General features: G+C 43.3%; 1 protein-coding gene across 1 annotated transcript in view; it reads right to left on the bottom strand.

Annotated features, from left to right (window-relative positions):
• Positions 1-15,157, bottom strand: part of MRPS9 (mitochondrial ribosomal protein S9) — a 36,174-nt gene extending 21,017 nt beyond the window's left edge. Inside the window, exons 1-4 of the mRNA XM_043918490.1 lie at positions 14,966-15,157; positions 9,787-9,966; positions 2,222-2,284; positions 2,102-2,132 (exon numbers count right to left, since the gene is read on the bottom strand). Coding sequence (XP_043774425.1) covers positions 2,102-2,132; positions 2,222-2,284; positions 9,787-9,966; positions 14,966-15,100 — 409 coding nt within the window. The 5' untranslated portion in view covers positions 15,101-15,157. The remainder of the gene's footprint in view (positions 1-2,101; positions 2,133-2,221; positions 2,285-9,786; positions 9,967-14,965) is intronic.
• Positions 15,158-21,551: the final 6,394 nt, after the last annotated feature.

Raw genomic sequence — 21,551 nt, forward strand, 5'->3', positions numbered from 1 at the left:
AGTAGACAGATGGCAAAAAGTATTTAGCTGATTCTAAAGGTATAGTGTTTGAAGCGAAAGTGAGTGTTACTTGCCCAGTTGTGCCTGACTCTCTGCGACCCCGTGGACTGCAGCCCAGGCTCCTCTCTCCATGGAATACTCCAGGCCGGGAATGCTGGCGTGGGTAGCCATGCCCTTCTCCAGGGGATTTTCCCAACCCAGGGATTGAACCTGGGTTTCCTGCATTGCAGGTGGGTTCTTTACCATCTGAGCTCCCAAAACACAGATAAATATACTTAACTGAAATGTAAGAAAATCCTACCTACACGCACATGTTTCCAGGATAACACATGGGCATTCTGCAGGGACACATGGACATTCCAGCTGACAGCAGCAAACACTTCCCACTACTGAGAAGCTGGTGTGACCTCAAAGGACCAGGCTCAGAGGGGCAGATACACGAGAAGAGATGCAACTCAGAGAGACACAGAACAGAGAGGAAGAGACACAGGTGAGGAGCCTGAGAGGCTGAAAGACGGGAAAACCACTAAAAGAGCGGGGACCATCACTATCACTGCAATCATCTACAGAAAAGCTCCAAGTGTAAGCTACTGCGTGCTATGCCTTCAGTTTTACTTCTAGAAAGCTGAGTTGTGTCTTTAAATTTGATTTACACTCTTAATATAGCCTTCATTTATTATCTTCCCAGAAGCTATTAATTAAATTGATGTCACAGTTTATTATCAACCACATGTAAGAGTTCAGAAAATGTAAGACAGAAAATATTTATTAGAAGATTCAGAATACCTCTAACAGGATTCAGAATAAAAGTTATCCTGAAAAGAGTGAAGCAGAGAACGACAGAATGCCTAGCTTTGAACAGAGGTGAACATTCAGCAAAAACATCAATTTGGAACAAATTAATTTTTAATAGAAATATCTACTCTCTTACCAATCAATTTACTGGCTCTGAAACACTCTAATGCCACCCATAAACTGAGCATCTGTGGCCAGCAGGGGACCCTCCAGTGTCTCCACACATTTTCACTGCTGAGGTACACGCTTACTAAGAGTCAGTTGTGTTTATTACAATTGCACTTACTCCTATAATTACATGAATTAAGTATTCTATAAACAGATGAAACATGGGTGAAAACAGAAAAAGATAGTAGCTGCTTCCCTGAAGACTAAGTTTAATGCTTTAAAAAGATTCAAAGGCAAGTTACTAAAAAAGAAAAAAAAAAGGTCTGTTCAACTTCAGTGTGGTTGGGGGAACATCTGCAGAAATATAAAAATACTGCTCACTCAGATTTCCTAAGGAAGTTTAAGTTCTTTGCTCCACGGTAAGGAAACCAAAACTGGAACCTTTGATGGCACAGCAGCAGCAAAGGGGCATGAAAGAAACACGGAGGGACAGACACATCCTCAAGGGAACCTCTCCAGGGTCACAGCAAGAGTCTGCTGAGCACAAATCTCCATTTCAGACGCTTTCAAGAAATGACTTCTGGCTTTAGTACTTTCTAAAGTAACTGACAGCCCACCTCCCTGCCCCAAGCTTATCCAAGAAGCTTCTAATCTGAATTAGAAAATAGTACATATGCTATTTCCTGGCGACCTTAAAGCTTGCCACATGCTTTCTCCAAGATTTCAGTTGACATATTTAAAAGATAAAGAGAAAATCTTATAAGAAACTAGAGAAGACAGGGGGCAAGAGAACAGTGATGGCTAACCGCTCATCAGAAACAACAGATCACATAAAAAAGACCACAAATCTGTATTTAGTGAAAATATGCTTACAAAATGAAGAACATTTAAAAATTCTCATATTTAAAAAAGCTGAATTTGTCTCCAGCAGATCTATACCCAATTTTTCTTCAAAAAGGTATATTAGAATGCAAATAAACTTACATCAGTATAGGCGTAAACTCTAACCTGATCTAATTTTAATATTATTTAGTGAAAAGGAAAGAATCTGTAAACTCCAGTCATTCATTATTAGTTATAAAATAGTGTCGACTTCTTTCACAACAACCATGACACAGATCTCCACACACCTGAGAGACTGAGGATACACAAGAGCACTGTGGAAAGAAAGAGCTAGTTTATTCTTGAACAAACTCACCTCTTTGTTTTGGAAAAATCTCTTCGGGATGCTGTAAAATAAATTAAAAATGCATTAGGTAATTACTGTAACATATAAAGCTAAGTGAAATTTGTAAAAAGTATTAATAAAGAGAACTACCTTCATTATGGGCCGGGCTCGCTTCTCAAACAAACCACTGGGAAAAAGGTAAGTGATCGCCCTCTGAAAAGACACACAAATTTAGCACCAGTTGTAAAAACAAGTTCACGTTTATGACTAAAAGTAACTGAGCACTTACTACGTACCAGATGGTGAACCAAGGGTCTCATGTGCATTATTTCACTGTGTATTCTTTTAAGTGAACTAATAAAACCACCACGCATACATTCCCCAAAGGGCAGGCCCCACATCCTCCGCCACCGTGACACCTGGATGTTTTCAGAAGCTCTCTGAACTTTTCCTCAAACTTGGGAGAGGCTTTTCAACTGTTTTCCCAAGCATGTTCCCTCCAGTGCCTGCTTCTCAGTGGGGATGCTCCTGGCATTGTGAACGTGAGGCTGCCCTATAGACTAACTTCCCCCATACAGTGGGGTCATTCTGTCATCCCTGGTCCTTCTCCCAAAACCTCCGGCAGAAATATACCCAGTGCTCTTGACAAATCTCGCCCCCACACATTTCCAAACGCCTTCACCTCCTGAGGGCAGTGCCCCCAACCCGAGAGGGACCACGTAAGCCCCTGCAGTCTTGTCCAGCACCCTCCTCACAATCGAAAGGAAAAGCAGACACAAAGAGCACGGGTCTTCATCTCTGCTGCACGTCATCAGATGCAAAGCCTCTGGACCCTACACCCTCCCTGAGCTCCGGATGGCCTGGCAGCCCCTGCGGCCCAGCGCTCTACTTTCAGAACCAGTTTCTTCTGAATGGAAAACATGCTGGGGACTTCCCTGGTGGTCCAGGGACTAAACTCCATGCTCCCAATGCAGGGGCCTGGGTTCAATCTCTGGTCAGGGAACTACATCCCACCATACCACAATCAAGGCTCGATGCTGTCAAATACATTTTTTTTTTTTTTTAAAGAAAATGTGCTAGACCAGATCCTGTCCCTAGAATTAGGGCCTATAAATTCTGGGGGCGGGGGGGGGGGGGGGGGGCGGCACAAATTCAATTACATTAAGGAGCCCAGGTGTGTCTCTGGGTCAAGTTTTACACATTCTGCCTTCTGGCAATAAAACCAACACTAAAAAACAAAAACAAAACTCCAGTCAAACACCAGAGTGCTACTTTAGTGAACTTTCTTCTTTTTGAAAAAACCAGGGGCTCCTCTCTCTCCTTTTCTGCAGAAGGTAGAGTTTTTATTTCATAAATGATGTTGAGACAGGTGGTTGCCAATTGGAAAAGATAAAACTGGACCCAAACCTCACACCACACATCTGAGTAAACTCCAGATGAGTCAGAGAGCCAAAGTTGGAAAACGAAGTCAAAGCAGTACCAGAAGACAGCATGGATGAGTTCCGTCAAGGCCTCCCCTGGTAAAGAATCTGCCTGCAATGCAGGAGCCCTGGGTTCGATCTCTGGGTCTGGAAGATCCCCTGAAGGAGGGCATGGCAACCCACTCCAATATTCTTGCCTGGAGAATCCCATAGGCAGAGAAGACTGCCAGGCAACAGTCCACAGGGTCGCAGAGAGTCAGACACGACTTAGCGACTGAACAAAGACAACAGAATCCTTTAGAAATTTATAAGACTACAGCATGGCTTATCTAAATCCAAAACAAAAGAATGTTAAAAAAAAAAATTAACCCAAGTAAGTGTCACAGAGTAAAGTAAGGTATTTCTCATTTGTAAACATGCTGCTTACATCTTCATATTTTCATGAGAATACTGGTGACTGCAGTTTCCCCCCCCATGAAGGCTAAACATGTAACTATGTATTCTCAGGCTTTATGTCAAAGTACAAAAGGACTGCAGATGCCATCCGGGACACGGAAGCCCTGGGTCAGGACTGCAATCCCTATTAATTAGGGATCCCAGCTGGGCAGTGGGTCTGCAGCTGTTAACGTGATCAGTGACTTACCTACATGTCATCTCTACTGATTCGCTTATAAATTACCAGCAAGTGAGACTAATGTACAGGTGCTAATTTATTTAAACTGTTCTCTGCAGCGCTACACAGCTTTATAAACTGCATCTGGCACCTAATGTTGGCTGTCAGTTGTACTTAGACATGCCTGTCCTAACGACTCTGTTCATTAGAAGTGAGCACAAATTATGAAATATTGTGAAAAATGATACATCAAATGGAATGGGCACAGCAAATCAATTAGAGAAACTTCACACAGCAGATTCGCACTTAGGAGAATAAAACACTCAGGTTTCGGAAGGAGGTCTATAATACCAATTAAAAAGTAATTGGTAGACTTCAGCAGTATTATATATCAATTTGCTGGCTTTTTTCCTGAATTTCTCGACTAACGCAGAACTTAACTTTTAATTCCCAAATACACTCATTAGTAAATGCAAGTGCAATTCTGTATCCGTAATATTTAGGATAACTGAAATATCTCCAAACTTAAAATTGATAGGCTGAATCAAAAAGAAAGATGCAAGTACCGGTGGTCCTCACCTTTTTGTGTATTTGCAGCATGACTTTGAGAAAAGGAATTTTGATGATCCACGTGAACCATCAAAAAGGGTTAAAAGTCAGCAACAGTACAGAGGTCTGTCTATTCCAGCAGAGCAATGTGTGACTGTCTATGAATTCCAGGGCCCTGACCACCACTCACCTGACCAGTCTGCAGCCCTGGGTCAAGATCTGCAGAAAATATTTCTACCCCACTCCTGTTATACACAACAGGGCTATTTCTCAGTTTCTGTACACAGAGACTCTTCTCTTGGCCAAACTGTAACTGCTTTACATTGAATTACAACCCCACTCAGCTCAGTTTTCATCTGACAGACACTCCCACCCCTCACCCTGCACCGCCCCAACCCAGCACACAGTGTTCTCAGACGAGAACACTCGTCTGATCAACATCTGGCAGTCACCTGGGAAAGATTTATGGCACAGGAGCTGGGGTCCACGCCATTAAGATCTACCTTCAAAATATTTAGCATGCATTAAAGTACTTTCAGCAAGGTGCCACATACAGAGCCCACCACTGCTCGTCACGGGTTTCCCTGGCAGCTCAGTGGTAAAGGACCCGCCTGCCGATGCAGGAGACCTGGGTTTGAGCCCTGGGTCAGGAAGATCCCCTGGAGGAAGAAATGACAACCCACTTCAGTATACTTGCCTGGAGAATCCCATGGACAGAGGAGCTGGCGGGCTACAGTCCATGGAGTTGCACGACAGAGTCGGACACGACTGAGCGACTAAGCCCAGCACAGCACGCTGCTCGTCAGAGGGACCTGCTTTTCCTGTCACCGGCAGCACCAGTGATTTGGGAATAAAGAATGGTGTGCAGCTCCTTTCTTTTCAATATAACTGAAGAAATTAGACAAAATTCAAACTATTTTGAAATGGAGAATGTCTACACCTAATTTCTTTCCAGGGAATTTGCTATTTTACCAACTAAAAGGGTATTTTTCATATAAATTTAGCATTAAATATTTTGCAAAAACATTTCCAGCAGATATGCAATGCTGGAGCTTTAATAATAAAATTTCTAAATAATGTAATTTTAAATATCAACAGCAACAAGCAGAATTATTTTTATTCATAAATTCTACCGATCATATTTCTTTTTTATTTCACTAATCCACCTCAGCACTCTTTTTTAAAAAGGTTTATTAAATTAAGGGTGTGCCAACATGCAAGATTAGCTAGGTGTAATTTTCATACTTTTATGTTATATATGCTTCTTTCACGGAGGCCAGAGGCCAGACTTCTAGTCCAGCTCAACCTTCTGGAATAAAATTGTAAACCTAGAAGTCAATGAAAAAGGTCTATAAATGAGCTGACATGTATCTGTGACTTTACCTAGAAGGAAGGGCATGTGGGTCCTCACACCGAGGCCAGTGGCTCTTGGCTCTAATTCACACACCCACCCACCCGAGCTGAGCCAAAGGCAGGAGGTGAAGGAGCGCCGAGCAGCAGAAGCAGAGGTGGACACGCTGGCACGGAAGAAGGGCAGTGCCAGGCCATTCAGCACAGGGACACCACGTCCTCGGGGACCCCACCGTCTGACAGCCATCCCAGAAAGGAGAGTCCTGCGGCTCTGAGAGGTTCGCTGCGCTCACGGAGTTCTACCAAGTAAGGCAGGGAGACAGCATCTGATTGTACAAAGTGTTATCCAAACCACATCTTTGAAAGCGTGGAACAGCAGACTTTGGGTGAACGCCTTGTATAGTCTTGGTGGCTGCAACAATAAACACCTGCCCTGTGAGGTTTTTATGAAGATGAAACATGGGGATGCATTGTGAACACACACAGGAGGTTTCAGTAAGTGGCGGTATTCTTCGTTACAAATAACAACTAAAAATAAGCTGCTCTCCCTCGGGACTTCCCTGGTGGTCCAGTGGTTAGGAATCCACCTGCCAACCCAAGAGGCACAGCTTCCTTCCCTGGCTGGGGAACTAAGAGGTCACGTGCCATGGAGCAACGAACCCACACGCGGGGCAAGTGCAGAGTCTGCACCACAACGGAAGACCCTACACGCTGCAACTAAGGCCTGACATGGTCAAAGAAATAAATATTCTTAAAAAATATTTTCCTAACTTTACTGACTATGCCAAAGCCTTTGACTATGTGGATCACAATAAGCTGTGGAAAATTCTGAAAGAGATGGGAATACCAGACCACCTGGCCTGCCTCTTGAGAAACCTGTATGCAGGTCAGGAAGCAACAGTTAGAACTGGACATGGAACAACAGACTGGTTCCAAATAGGAAAAGGAGTACGTCAAGGCCATATATTGTCACCCTGCTTATTTAACTTATATGCAGAGTACATCATGAGAAACACTGGGCTGGAGGAAGCACAAGCTGGAATCAAGATTGCCAGGAGAAATATCAATAACCTCAGATATGCAGATGACACCACCTTAGGGCAGAGAGTGAAGAGGAACTAAAAAGCCTCTTGATGAAAGTGAAAGAGGAGTGTGAAAAAGTTGGCTTAAAGCTCAACATTCAGAAAACTAAGATCATGGCATCCGGTCCCATCACTTCATGGGAAATAGATGGGGTAACAGTGGAAACAGTGTCAGACTTTATTTTTTGGGGCTCCAAAATCACTGCAGATGGTGACTGCAGCCATGAAATTAAAAGACACTTACTCTTTGGAAGGAAAGTTATGACCAACCTAGATAGCATATTAAAAAGCAGAGACATTACTCTGTCAACAAAGGTCCGTCTAGTCAAGGCTATGGTTTTTCCAGTGGTCATGTATGGATGTGAGAGTTGGACTATAAAGAAAGCTGAGCACAGAAGAATTGATGCTTTTGAACAGTGGTGTTGGAGAAGACTCTTGAGAGACCCTTGGACTGCAAGGAGATCCAACCAGTCCATCCTAAAGGAGATCAGTCCTGGGTGTTCATTGGAAGGACTGATGTTGAAGCTGAAACTCCATTACTTTGGCCACCTGATGCGAAGAGCTGACTCATTTGAAAAGACCCTGATGCTGGGAAAGACTGAGGGCAGGAGGAGAAGGGGACGACAGAGGATGAGATGGTTGGATGGCATCACTGACTCAATGGACATGAGTTTGGGTGGACCCTGGGAGTTGGTGGACAGGGAGGCCTGGCTTTGCTGCAGTTCATGGGGTTGCAAAGAGTCGGACATGACTGAGCGACTGAACTGAACTGAACTTTGGATATCAAATTATTTATTTTTGTCCTTAGAAATAAGCAAGCATTTTGTCAGTATGGAAATGTTAAAGAAGACCCATCAGCTGTACTGTCTCTTTCAGGTGATACACACAGCCAAACCTCTTACAGAAAGAATAGTTTCAGAAACATAAATGCAAACAGGAATCATAAAACGGTACATTCCCATGCAATTTCAATGCTTCAGTAAGGGTTGGTTGTCATTGTCCTCTTCTGCTTTAGCGTCTACTCTAATGACAAACAGTTTAATACGATGCCACAGGAGTCAACTGACAGGAAGTGTGAGACCCGGTAAAGCTGGTCACCGGCAGTAAAGTGGAAGGCAGTGGCATTGGGTCACTCGCGTCACAGAGAAGGGCTCACATTTCCACGCGGGCTCCCAGACGCGGGCGAGGCGAGAGCACCCCCAGCCCCCAGCACAGAGTGCGGTCGGGATGAAGCGGCTCCAGGACGAACCCACGTTCCCGACGGGACTGCAGAGGCTTCTCCCCAACACGTCGGCTCATGGAGAGTCACGTGCCCAAGGCCACTGGAGCACTGGGGACTGACTCAAGTCACGGTAGATTTTATTTATTACCGCTAATGGCAATGAGGGCAACAACACAACACATCAGTCTCATGCTCCTCAGTTATATTCTGAAGTCGCGAATAGGAGTTGTTATTTCAGACACGGGGAAACCAAGTGACGATGCTGCACCTTGCTAAACGTGTAAGCTCACAACACTGCAAGGACTCTCCTAATGCCAGCTTCCGTATCTTTCTACAACATCACTTCAACTACAACAAATTTATCTTCTAAAAAAGATTAGTAACAAAGTTCTACATCTATATTCCTCACAAGAAATCCAGCTTCTATATTATTTTTTTTAAAAGGTTCTACATATTTTAAAAGAAGCTACTGTATGTTTTTTCATATTAATTCATGATTTCACTACTTTATGGCTAACTCTAAAGAGGATTTTTATTATGTTCAATTAGCACAATGATACAAAATATTATCAACTTACTTTCACTGAACACACACACACACACAGTTTTAAAAGTACAGGAAAGCTGTGAACTCTCACATTTACAGCAAGATTTTAAGCACATCTTCTCTGGAAAACAACTCAATATTTTAAGGGGCAGAATTAATAATACTGCTTCTACCTGACTGAATGACAGAATCTTTTAGGTGTCTCTAAATAATATAAGAAGGATACTCTAGATGAAAGACACCAATGTGTATCTTTTTTAAACTTAACAAAAAAAGTTAGCTACTTTAATATGTGAAAAAATTGTTTTACATCTTCAATTATTTTTGCCTAAATGAATTTCATAAATGATTTCAGTGATCATTATTTTAGCAATTGGTTAAGTATTAATAGTAAGGAAAACCCAATCTTTAAAACACATAAAATCCTAACAAACGGCTAAATGTGAACACAACGGAACCCAGTTTCGTATGTAAGATCACACAGTGAGCCCAGTATTTTAACTAGTGTGCCCAGTCGCGTCCCACTCCTTGTGACCCCAGGGGCTGCAGCCCGCCAGGCTCCTCTGTCCAGGGATTTTCCAGGCAAGAATACTGGAGTGGGTTGCCACTTCCTACTCCAGGGGATCTTCCCGACCCGCGGATCAAACCCACATCTCCTTCGGCTCCTGCGTTGGCAGGAGGGTTCTTTACCCACTGAGCCACCAGGAAAGCCTCTGGTTTAACATCCAAGTCAATTAATGCAATAAATAAATAAATAACCTGTATCCCTTAAAGTATAATAAAAAAATCTCTGATTCTTGTGAGTTTTAACTGACATCTAACACTTTGTTTAAAGGCTTTACTGTTACAAAATCATGTTTCACTGAACAATGTTAGAAAAGCAAAGATCTGCCCTTGTTCCCGTGATTCCCAAAACAAGCACCGCACTTACATCAATATCCTCCTGGGTAAAGGTTTCTGGGTCCTCCCCCATCATGTTGGCCAAGTGTCTCTTCCCAATGTTGAACTCTTCAATCTGCTTTTTAATAAAGTCCACTGTGTAACTTTCACGTCTTAAGGCTGCAACATTTTTCTTTGTTGTTACACCCGGGGAATGTTTGAGCCTTAGTATCTAGCAGAAAATACAAATGGAAAAGATAAGATTTCAAATTAAACAATGATCTTATAGGCCACTGTTTCTAAATAAAAGGAGACATTTCAAACAATTGTCTTTTTAGGACGGTACTCAATTGACAGGAGTCTGGAGACGAGATAAAGCTTGCTTTTAAAAGCCTGTGACCAAATTAATAAATAATTAACAAAAGCCTATGCTCACAAAGAAGTTTAACCTACTAGCATTTCAACACATTAAAAATAATAATAAAAATAACTGGATGATATGCTACCTCCATTATCTGCTAGAAATATCCACATTTGATACTGACTGGTCAATGTCAGCTGCGATGGGGCCTGACGTAAAGTGAATGAAGGGTACAACAGTACAGAGCATCCTCAGTCTTGTCTGACTCTTTGCACCCCGTGGACTGTAACCTGCCAGGCTCCTCTGTCCGTTGAGATTCTCCAGGCAAGAAAACTGGAGTGGGTTGCCGTGCCCTCCTCCAGGGGATCTTCCAACCCAAAAAGGAACCTGTGTCTCCTGCACTGACAGGAGGATTATTTACCACTAGCGCCGCCTGGGAAGCCCAAAGAGAGAAACACCACTCCCCTTAAAATAAGCCTGTGTGCATGCAGACAGAAACCAGCGAGCAGAAGACACAGGCCTGGGGCGCTTCTCAGGAACAGAACACCACTGACAACAGAAAGACACTTCTGAGGTCAGGTTACAGGAAGGCTCTCCTCCCCCTCTTCTCTCTCTTGATCAAACCGAGGAAAGCAAGACGTGGTGAGCTGCCCCCCAGAGGTCCACAGGCCAAGAACTGAGGGTGGTCTCTGGCCAACAGCCAGCACAATAGGATCTGAGTCCTGCCCACACCCACACTGAGCATGTGGACAGCGGATTTTCACCCCTGACCCAAGATGACCATGGGCTGCTGCCTTGCAGGAGACCTTGAGCAGAAGGCCCAGTGCAACTGTGCCTGGAATCCTGACTCTCAGAGTCCATGAGGTAAATATCTGTTGTTTTCAGCTGCTATATTTGAGGTCAATTTGCTATACAGCAATAAATAACCACTCAACACCCCAATTACAACAATAAAGCAGAGTACAAGAAAGTTCACTTACCCTGTTTTATAAGGAAAGAGAGGCGGCAACTATGGGTATGCCTATTATCAAGCTTTCTTTAAATAAGAACTTTGTAAACCACATGAGGAAAATGAAAATTTTAATGACCTAGTATTTTCCGTAATTAAAGTGATGAGGGACACACTAAAACATCTCGGAGGATGAGACTGCCAAGGGAACAACTAATGCTACCAAAGGGCTTTCCTTTCCCACTGCTAACAAAATGGAATTTTAAAAAATTCATAAATTATCTGGGGGAAAACACAACTAATGTACTAGCTGTATAAAGCATCTGCTACAAACACTGGTCAATTTTTAAATCTGCTTTGCAAAGGCTTTTGAGGTATTTGCAAGTAGTATTAAGACTACTGTAAACAGTGGATGCTGTGATAAATATAGAACATTATAACCTCCAGGAGCCCACAAGATGAGAGATGAAAAGAACAGATCCTTAAGACAGAGGCAGCAATGTTTTTCACAATAAAAGCAAAATACACAAGGGCTAAGCCACTGAATATCATCCAGCATTCTTCTCTGGCTGACAGTCCAATCAACAAAGGCTTGCTGGCTCAGTAAAAACTTAGCAAGTGCTCAGTAGAAAATCAAGAGGACATACTGATGTTTGTAGTAACAGTTTTCAAAATAGAGATTGGCCTACTGCTTTTTCCTATTATGAATGTCACAAATATTACAGAAAGCTAAATGAGCATTCCTACATAAAATTATATTGATAGGCGTTAAGAATTCATGGACAACCTTTGTATTACACTGTGACTGTCAAATACTTATAACAAAGCCAAAACTACTTTCATTTGTGACAGTAAAAGAGACACATGTACCCCAAAGTTCATCACAGCACTGTTTACAATAGCCAGGACACAGAAGCAACCTAGATGTCCATCAGCAGATGAATGGATAAGAAAGTTGTGGTACATATACACAATGGAATATTACTCAGCTATTAAAAAGAACGCACTTGAGTCAGTTCTAATGAGGTGGATGAAACTGGAGCCTGTTTTACAAAGTAAGTCAGAAAGAAAGTAAATCAGAAAGTAAGTCAGAGGCAAGTAAGTAAGTCAGAAAGAAAAATACCAATACAGTATATTAATCCATATATATGGAATTTAGAAAGATGGTAATGACGACCCTATATGCAAGACAGCAAAAAAGACACAGATGTAAGGAACAGACTTTTGGACTCTGTGGGAGAAGGCAAAGGTGGGATGATTTGAGAGAACAGCATTGAAACATGTGTATTACCATATGTGAAGTAGATGACCAGTCCAAGTTCAATGCATGAAATAGGGCACTCAAAGCCAGTGCACTGAGATAACCCAGAGGGATGGCATGGGGAGGGAGAGGGATGGATGGGGGGGCAGAAGGGAGGTTCAGGACGGGCAGATACATGTACATCCGTGGCTGATTCATGTCAGTGTATGGCAAAAACCACCACAATATTGTAAAGTAATTAGCCTTCAATTAAAATAAATAAATTAAAAAAAATCAAGTTATCTTAGCATAGCAAAACACTTTCTAATCCCATCTCGCCATTCTCTCATCAGTTATTATACCAACTGCAGTTGCTAGAACCAATTATTTGTCGTTGCCAGAATCCACTGACTGTGCACATCGCTGGGGCTTGGGCACCTACTGCATCTTCCGGGAACAGGATCCCTCTTTTCTCACGTAACTCCTGACAGACTCTCCCGTTACCTCCCCGAGAGGAGGCTGTCATTCCATCCATTTTCAGCTCATTTGTATCAGGCTCCCTGTGTCTGTGCTCGTCTACATTTACCTCTACAAATCTCACAGGACACTGTGCGTAGATCCTTGATATTCACAGGTTTAAAACCAGAAAAATCTGGCCATTCACGAGTAATATTCCCTCCTCCACTCAAATTTGGGACAGCCGGATATCGGCACTTGTACTGAAGCACTGATGTGAAATGTGGATTCCACAATTCTGGTACACAGGAGAAAACCCACCGCAGAGGCTCCCAACTGAGCACTCAGGAGTCACAGTTTAACATAACTTATTTCTTTTTCCTTGTTGCATCAGAGTCTCTCAATCGTTTCTGACTGTGACTCACAGTAATAGCTACTGCTTATATCACTATCTGGAACACAGATAGTGTTGATAAACAAAAAGTAAAAATACCCTCTATAAGAAGGCTTCCCTTGTGGCTCAGTGGTAAAGAATCTGCCTGCAATGTAGGAGACGAGGGTTCTATCCTTGGGTTGGGAAGAGCCCCTGGAAAAGGAAATGGTAACCCACTCCAGTATTCTTGCCTAGAGAATTCCTTGGACAGAGCTGGTGGGCTACTGTCCATGTGGTTTGCAAAGAGTTGGACATGACTGAGCAACTAACAACAAAGACACATAGTAGGTGTTTAATAATAATAATAATAATAACAATAATTGGAGAGACTTGTACTATACATGTTAGGTAAAGAAACAAAAAGTAGAACAGACTCTATTCTTAAAAAAAAAACATGCATTTCATGTATGTCTGTATGTGATTTAAAAAACATAAAGAAAGACACAGAAGGATACATGCATTAGCAGGTTTGGGAGTTCCAGGGAGGGAAAAAAATACTCTTGGCTGCTTCCCCAACACTGTCAACAATAAAGACATTCTGTAACCTACATCACCTTTCACAGAAAATTGTGTGTATACAAAAGGATATACTCAAAAGAGATGCATGAGAAAAGAAAAACTTCCAGCCTATTTTCCAGTTAAAAAACAATAAATAGAAATGTTTGATGGGTAAATGAATGGATGGATTGGTTGCTGTGAGATAAAATGTAGAAGAAAAAATGAAAAAAGATAGTATTTCTTTTTTCAACACAGGTTTTGATCATAGTACTTGACTTCTTTACAATATCTGGTACTGTTAATCACTTTCCCTCCTTGCAACATTCTCCTGTTTTCTATGGCCCCACACTGCCTGGTTTTTCTCCTGCTTCTTTGGTAGTCTTTCCCAATCTCCTGGGGGCCCTTCTTTCTCTACTGTTTGTCCTTCAGGGTCTGTTCCTTCTCCTTTTTCCTCACTGATTGCACCCTCCCCCAAATGATCTAATCCATTAATTACCACACACAAGGCAACAGAGGACTTGTAAACCAGCTCTCTTCTTGAACTATAGGCTTGCCTCTCTTTGGGTCCACTTGGACACCGCAAATATAACTATGTAATAAATACAATTATTTCCAAAACTAAGCTCGTTTTTTCCCCTCTCAAATTTTGTTCCTTTTACTCAGATCCCATGTCAGTAAATGGCATTATCATCCAATCAGTTCTGAATCTAGAATCCTGGCTTCCCACTGGCCCCGGGATTAAATGTAACTTACAAGTTATGGTCTCCATCAATCAGAGACAGACTACCGAGAAAATTAACAGAATGGACACTGCTCAGACACAAGACACTTTAGAAATGTTTCTCTCTCCTCTCCACTATATGACCTCCTGCATTAAGTCTTCGGGCCACTGCAGGAGTCCAGTTCTCATCCACCAACACCCTGTTGATCGGGGTCTCGGGGGGCAGGGCTGAACCCATAATCCACCCAGGCGACAAGTCAAGGGCGGGGTCGCTCTGTCTCAGATAAGTTCCCCCTCACTGCACCCTGCGAAAACCAGCAACAACCTAAAAGGTTGGCCGTTGCAAGGCAATTCCACCCTCTGTTTACCCGAGACCTCTGTTGAGCACCTAAGATCCCACAGGCCCCGTCTCCCAATGCTGGGGGCCCGGGTTCGATCTCCGGCCAGGGAACTAGACCTCATATGCCGCAACTAAAGAGATCTCGCACCCAGCAACTAAAGATCCTCAGAGCAACTGAAGACTCCACACGGCGTGCTACAGGGACCAGCCCTGCCACCTTTCCCAAGCCTTACCTGGCATCTGGTACCCGTCTGCAGCCCAGAAGCCGCGGCTTTCCAGAGGCCTTGTTCCCGGGCGAAGCTAACCCTACCCGCAAGGAAGAGCCGGTAGGAAGCTGCTGCGCCGCAGGACATACAGGGAGCTGCCATGTTGGCGGCAGGAGGCGCCGGCCGGAGGGCGATGGGGCAGGGCCTGCAAACTGCGCCGGCGCAGATGGGCGCCGGGTCCGCGAGGCTGCCGGGAAGAGGCGCGGAGAAGGGGGCGTGTCCCGCGACCGTGGTTGGCTCGTCGCTGATTGGACGCGGGAACACGCGGGGCGTGTCCACCCCCGCCTCTGATCCGGGTCTCTAGTCTACTTGGCATCCTGGTATTTCTGCGCATCCTGAAGTCGGTGGCTCACCGAGTCTCCTTGCAGTGACTTCCAAGAGCCTTCTCGCCAACCCTTCTGTGTCACGCTCAGCCGGCCCTTGCGCCAGCTCCCCTTGCGCAGCCCTGACTTCACGCCCATTATCACGCAGCTCTTCTCCGAGCCTCTGCTCCCAGCCGACCGCGTCGGAGCACGGGTTTTCCTCCTTCCACCTTGCCGCCTGGATCCGGGCCCAGGGTCTCCCTCCTTCTCCGGGAAACTGGTCGTTTCCTCCTAAGTGTATGGTGCACAGGCTAACCCTTACACCGGCGGGAACAGACCCTTGTCTTTGCTCATCACTCCCCTATTGTTGGGTTTCCCTGGTGGCTCAGCTCGTAAAGAATCTGCCCGCAATGCGGGAGACCTGGGTTCGATCCCTGGGTTGGGAAGATCACCTGGAGAAGGGAAAGGCTACCCACTCCAGTATTCTGGCCTGGAGAATTCCATGGACTGTACAATCCATGGGGTCACAAAGAGTCAGACTCGACTGGGCGACTTTCACTCTCGCTTTCCCCTACTGTTGGGCTTCCCTGGTGGCTTACAATGCCCGGGACAGGGCTTTGATCCCTGATCTGGAAAGATCCCCTGGAGAAGGAAACGGCAGCCCACTCCAGTATTCTTGCCTGGGAAACCCCACGGGCAGAGCAGCCTGGCGGGCTACTGTCCACGGGTCCCAAAGAGTGGGACCGGACTGAGTGACTGAACAACGACAATAACCCTTACTATTAGCAATACTAAGCCTCCCTGGAAACCCAATCAGAACTAAATATTAATAATTAGGTATGAATCCTGATGACTGTGCCTTACCTTCTGAGGCTTGTGTGCTCCTGATGGTAACTCCCAACATGCTTTCTACAAAATACTTATTAAAGGAAGCAGTAAACAGCTCTGAAAATGTTTCCAAACACTTAGATTTGAAAGATCAGTAAAAGTAATACACAAACACACATACATGGAAAATCTGAGGTAAAGTTGTCAAGCAGATAAACATCATATACTATTGCTTATTTTGTAAAACAGAACATTTTAATAGTAAGAAGGTAGAAATGACATAATTGTGGAATGAAATGTGGTCCTTTAATTGGAATCCATTTAGTTGTATGGTAAGTTCACTCTTCTTTTCTTTTTGTTGTTACTTTTTAGGCCAGAAGTTGGCAGAGGCCCATGAACTAGTATTTGGGAACCAAGATTTAGCTTGTGAAAATTTCACCAAGTATAAAACAATCAAATAAGTATGTTAAAGTTGAATTTATATAATTTTTTAAAAATGACATGTCAGAGCACATAAAAACTACAGAAGTACTCAAATCAAGGTTAGAAATTGTGGAGGGTTTTTTCCCTCTAAAATTTATGTTATGATATTTCACTTAGATTTACTAGCTTACAGTACAGTAACTGTAATACATATCCCACTTCTAGGGCCACCCCTTAGACTGCTGCATTCAATTTCCTGTGTAGCCTCTGAATTTGGGAAGAAATACACCACTGTAAGTTGACACTGGGTGCATAATCTGGAGACAGAAGGAAAGAGTGGAATCAGGAATGTACTGATAAACATTTAAAATATGAAAAAAAATCTTACGATTTTACCAAACAGCTGAAGTTTAGATTTGTTTAATCTTTTCTCATTTACTGAGCACCCGTTATGTTGGAGACATCAGATATTCTTGGTCCCATATCAGGATCATAAAATCCCAACTATCCAACATGGTGGAATCATGTAAATGTGAAAGTTTGGTTCTAAAACCAGCTTCTACTGTAAATATCAGGAGAGTCAGACATTGCACTAACAAAACAAGTGCTACCAGATATGAACGGCAGAAACTGTTAGGTGCTGCTGGTGAGGGTGTAAATTGGTACCGTTTTCCTGAAATCAACGAGCCAGTGGTCTATGTTAAGATGAACACACCACACAACTTTACTGCTTACATTTCTAGATATATACCCTGCAGAAATTCTTGCACAAGTATATCAGGATACATGCATGCAAATATGTATAGAATCATTTTCTGTTGTAACAACACAAACCCCCACACACACACCTTTAAAGGATTCCTAGAAATCTCTGGAACTGCAGAGGTTTTTTGATCAATATGGAAAACTTTTAGGGGCTTCCCAGGTGACACTAGTGGTAAAGAATCCACCTGCCAATACAGAGGACGCTGGTTTGATCCCTGAGTTGGGAAGGTCCCCTGGAGGAGGAAATGGCAGTCCACTCCAATATTCTTGCTGGGAAATGCCATGGACAGAGGAGCCTGGGGGGCTACAGTCCATGGGGTCACAGGGAATTGGATACGACTGCACATGCACATAGTTTAGTTAGACCAGTGGCCTCCCTTTTTGATAATATATTTACAAACATTTTTGAGGATCTTCCCTAGGTTTAAGAAATTTGTATTCTCTATTTAGATACTGTACAACCCTTTTACTTAATAATCACCAGCTGAGTATCTTAGGCCAAGCTAAGTACCTCAAAATTCCACATTCCATGGTCAACTAAGGTCTACTATCAACTGTTCCTTTGTGAGAACCATCTAGTGATGAGGGTGGTTACCTTGCCCCTTGAGAAACAGAGCGGCCTCTCAGTCTCTTCTCTTTAAAGGGATGGGACAGTCAGGCACAGACAAAGCGTTGTAAAAATAACAGGCCATTGATGTTGCACAAAAGGGGTTCCAGAAAAGTGTGCCCCGATTTCATCCCTGACATCCCCATTACATATTCCTTATGGTTCCTAAGATTTCCAGTCCTTTGGGTTAAGACTGAAAGGTTGCACCAGTGTCTGTCAGAAACTCTATCTCGTGGCCTGCCACATCACTGCCGGCCCAAGGCTTGACATTAGTTATGTAGATGGTATCTCTAGGCAGAATCACTTTTGGCCTTGGGTCCCTTCAGTCTTCTGATCGCAAAAGTGTCAGTGACTGAGGGGGCCCCCGACATTCTGTGGCGTCTGGGGCATTCCCTCCACCAATCCCTGGCTCTTTGCCAAGGGTGCATCAGTTGCAGCCCTCCCCCGAGTGCCCCTATTGTCCACACGGGGTTCAATGGTCCTGTCTGGGTACCCCTGGGCCTAGTGGTCTGCCAGGGCCAGATTGGCCCCCAAAGACCCACCTCCTCATTGGTGGTCCCTGAACGAACACACCCGCTGCAATCATTTGGGCCTTTTGCATAGTTCTCTGGGTGCATTCAGCCTTTTTGGCCATATCCCTATTACTGAAAACTGAATAAAACAATTGGAACAAATCATTCATCAGAGTCTGAGGACCAGCACCATTTCCTGAACTTTGTGCCTGATGTCTGGGGCAGATTGGGCAGTGAAATGCATGGCCAAAGGGCCTGAGCCAGGGGATGGGGTGGGGGCGGGAGTGGGGTGGGTGAGAGGGATCCCTGCTTGTTTGGCACCCATGGCCTTCTAGGGTGGGTCAGTTAAAACATCTTCTGTGTCCTTTCTAGAGTTTTCTGTCCAAGCTACATAGGCCTTCAATTCTTTTTGGGTTCCACTGCCTAGACACAAGGACATGAAAATTTAGATATAGGGTGCTTCCATCCTAATTCATATATGATCAAACCTGATTACATATCCTACTAAGGTGTTTTATTTGCTTATTTTTCCTTTTTAATTTCTGTTGCCTGAATCTTTTGCAATCCCAGAGGATATGGTCCAGGGGGTATCAGCCAGGATTGATGCAGCCTGACCCGTTTCAGATCTAAGCCTAAGATAATGTTTCTAACTCCCATGCTAGCCAAAATTCCATTGAAGTGAAAATCCGTGGCACAGTCTGGTTGAGATTTGCACTTCTGATTTCACATGCTATCCCTTCCAAAGCGGTCTCCCAACCAGGTGTCAGTGCCCAGAAAATTGCTGCAAGGGAATGATACAGAAGGTGTCCCCAGTGCTGTCCGCAGTGAGTGGGAGCTGGTCTTGCGACAAGTTGGGAATAAAGGCTCAACACTTGTAAGGGGCAGAGGGAGGGAAGCGATTCTCTTTTGTTTAATTTTTAATTGGGTGAAAATTGCTTTATAATGTTGTGTTGGTTTCTGCTATACATCAACATGAATCAGCCATATGTGTACATACATCTCCTCCCTCTTGAACCCCCATCCTACCTCCTAACCTATCCCACCCTTCTGGGTTGTCACAGAGCACCAGGCTGAGCTCCCGGTGTTATTCAGCCACTTGCCATTAGCTATCTATTTTATACACGGTAACATATATATTTAAATGCTACTCTCTCAATTCGCCCCACCCTTTCTTTCCCACTCTGTGTCCACAGGTCCATTCTCTCTGTCTGCATCTCTATTCCTGCCCTGCAGATAGGCTCATCAGTACCATTCCCTTGATTCCACATACATGCATGGACATATGATATTTGTTTTTCTCTTTCTGACTTACTTCAGTCTGTATAACAGGCTCTAGATTCATCCACCTTGCTAGAACTGACTCAAAACTGTTCCTTTCTATGGCTGAGTAATATTGGAGAGGAGTAATTCTAATGAAAAAGTTGTGGGTTCAAGTCTTACTCATTTATCTATTTCAAGGTATGCATCAGAATTTCAATCCTTTTTAAAGCTATATAATATTCCATTGTATGTACAGACCACATTTTGTTTATCCATCCAAGTGTCCAGGGACACTTGAGTTGTTTTCACCTTTCAGCTTGTAAATAAAGGTGCTACAAACATGGATTACAGTGTCTGTTCAAATCACTGCTTTCAGTTCTTTGGGGTATATGCCTAGAAGTGGCATTGCAGGATTCTTGTTTTTAACTCGGCCAGATTTTTAACTTAATCAATACAAGTGGGTGCCCATAAAAGATAACTTGAAAATTTAAATCTACAACTTAAAAAGGCTCTAGTTATATTGACCACTCCCAGCTAAACAGATAGTATACATGGGGTGTGAAAATGAGTAATGTACATCTCACTGGAGTTTAAAAATATTTATGAGGTAATTTTAGTACATAATTTCTATAGATCAAGCTTCTATTACAGTTTAAAAACTGAATCTGTCTCAGCCCACAAGTAAATGTATTCTCCCAAGATGCATATATTTTACCATATTGATTGAATTTTAATAAATAAGAGATAGAATAAATATCTCCTTTGGTTTTTTTACCCCACTGTGTTCAGTGTGAACCCCATCCATCCGCATATGCTCTTTACCTACAAGCTGTCAGTTACGTCTGCTATCAAATAGACAGCACTTAGGGAGCTGTCAGTCAACGCTGTTATGATGCTTCAAGAATTATTCCTTCAGGCTTCATTATCAAAAATAAAACAAATTTACATGAAACATAAAGGTGGATTGATCGCACGATTTGCTGTGCATGGAAAATGACTTCAAACACACACAAGTTCAAAGGGGCCATGTGCTTGGTCTCCTTGACCGTGATTGTAATTTGTTTGTATAAAGTCATTTTTTAAAGTGCATTGAGACAGTGAAAATGGTTATCCTGATAGAGTGGTGGGACTATAAGTGGTTCCCTTACCTGAAATAGTAGTGTGTAAAAAATGTTCTGTGTCATTGTGGGTGTCTCTTTATCCATGCCTGTGGCCTGGATTTGGGCTCCATCCAGTTCTCCCCTTTGATGGATGCTGAGTGAACGTAAAAAAGACCTAGAAAAGAGGAACTAAATGAACACAGTTGTAGCCTGGATATAGTCAAGAGCCTGGGGCTTGTAGAATGAAACAGAATTGGAATCAATAAAATCACTAAGGGCATGGCAAAAATAAACAATAATCAAATTTCAGAAAACCAGAACTAAAGTGTACTTCTTGAGGCATCAAAGAGACGATTTTAGGACCAAGAGAGGAAGTACCACTTTACCCAGCAGGGAGGCAACTTAAAAAGCGCATTGCTCCTAAGAGGTTGATACAACCTGAAAATGTAAATAAGTAGAAGACTGTGATCAGACCTGAAAAATGAAAGTGTTCTCATTCAAAAATGTACTGAAGGGTAATTGTCAGTTTTTACTGGTAAAGGAGAAAGCAAATCTCTAGGGTCTCTATCAGGGAAAGTGCATGGATTTAGATGGACCACAGGGTATGATTCTAAGCCATATAGAAGAGAATTGTATAAATGGTACTTGCATGTACTTATGGGCTTCCCTACTGGTTCAGATGGTAAAGAATCTACTTGCAATGCTGGAGACCCGGGTTTGATTCCTGGGTCTGGAAGATCCCCTGGAGGAGAAAAT

Source organism: Cervus elaphus, chromosome 11 (assembly GCF_910594005.1).
Source record: "Cervus elaphus chromosome 11, mCerEla1.1, whole genome shotgun sequence".
In the NCBI taxonomy this organism is placed as follows: domain Eukaryota; kingdom Metazoa; phylum Chordata; class Mammalia; order Artiodactyla; family Cervidae; genus Cervus; species Cervus elaphus.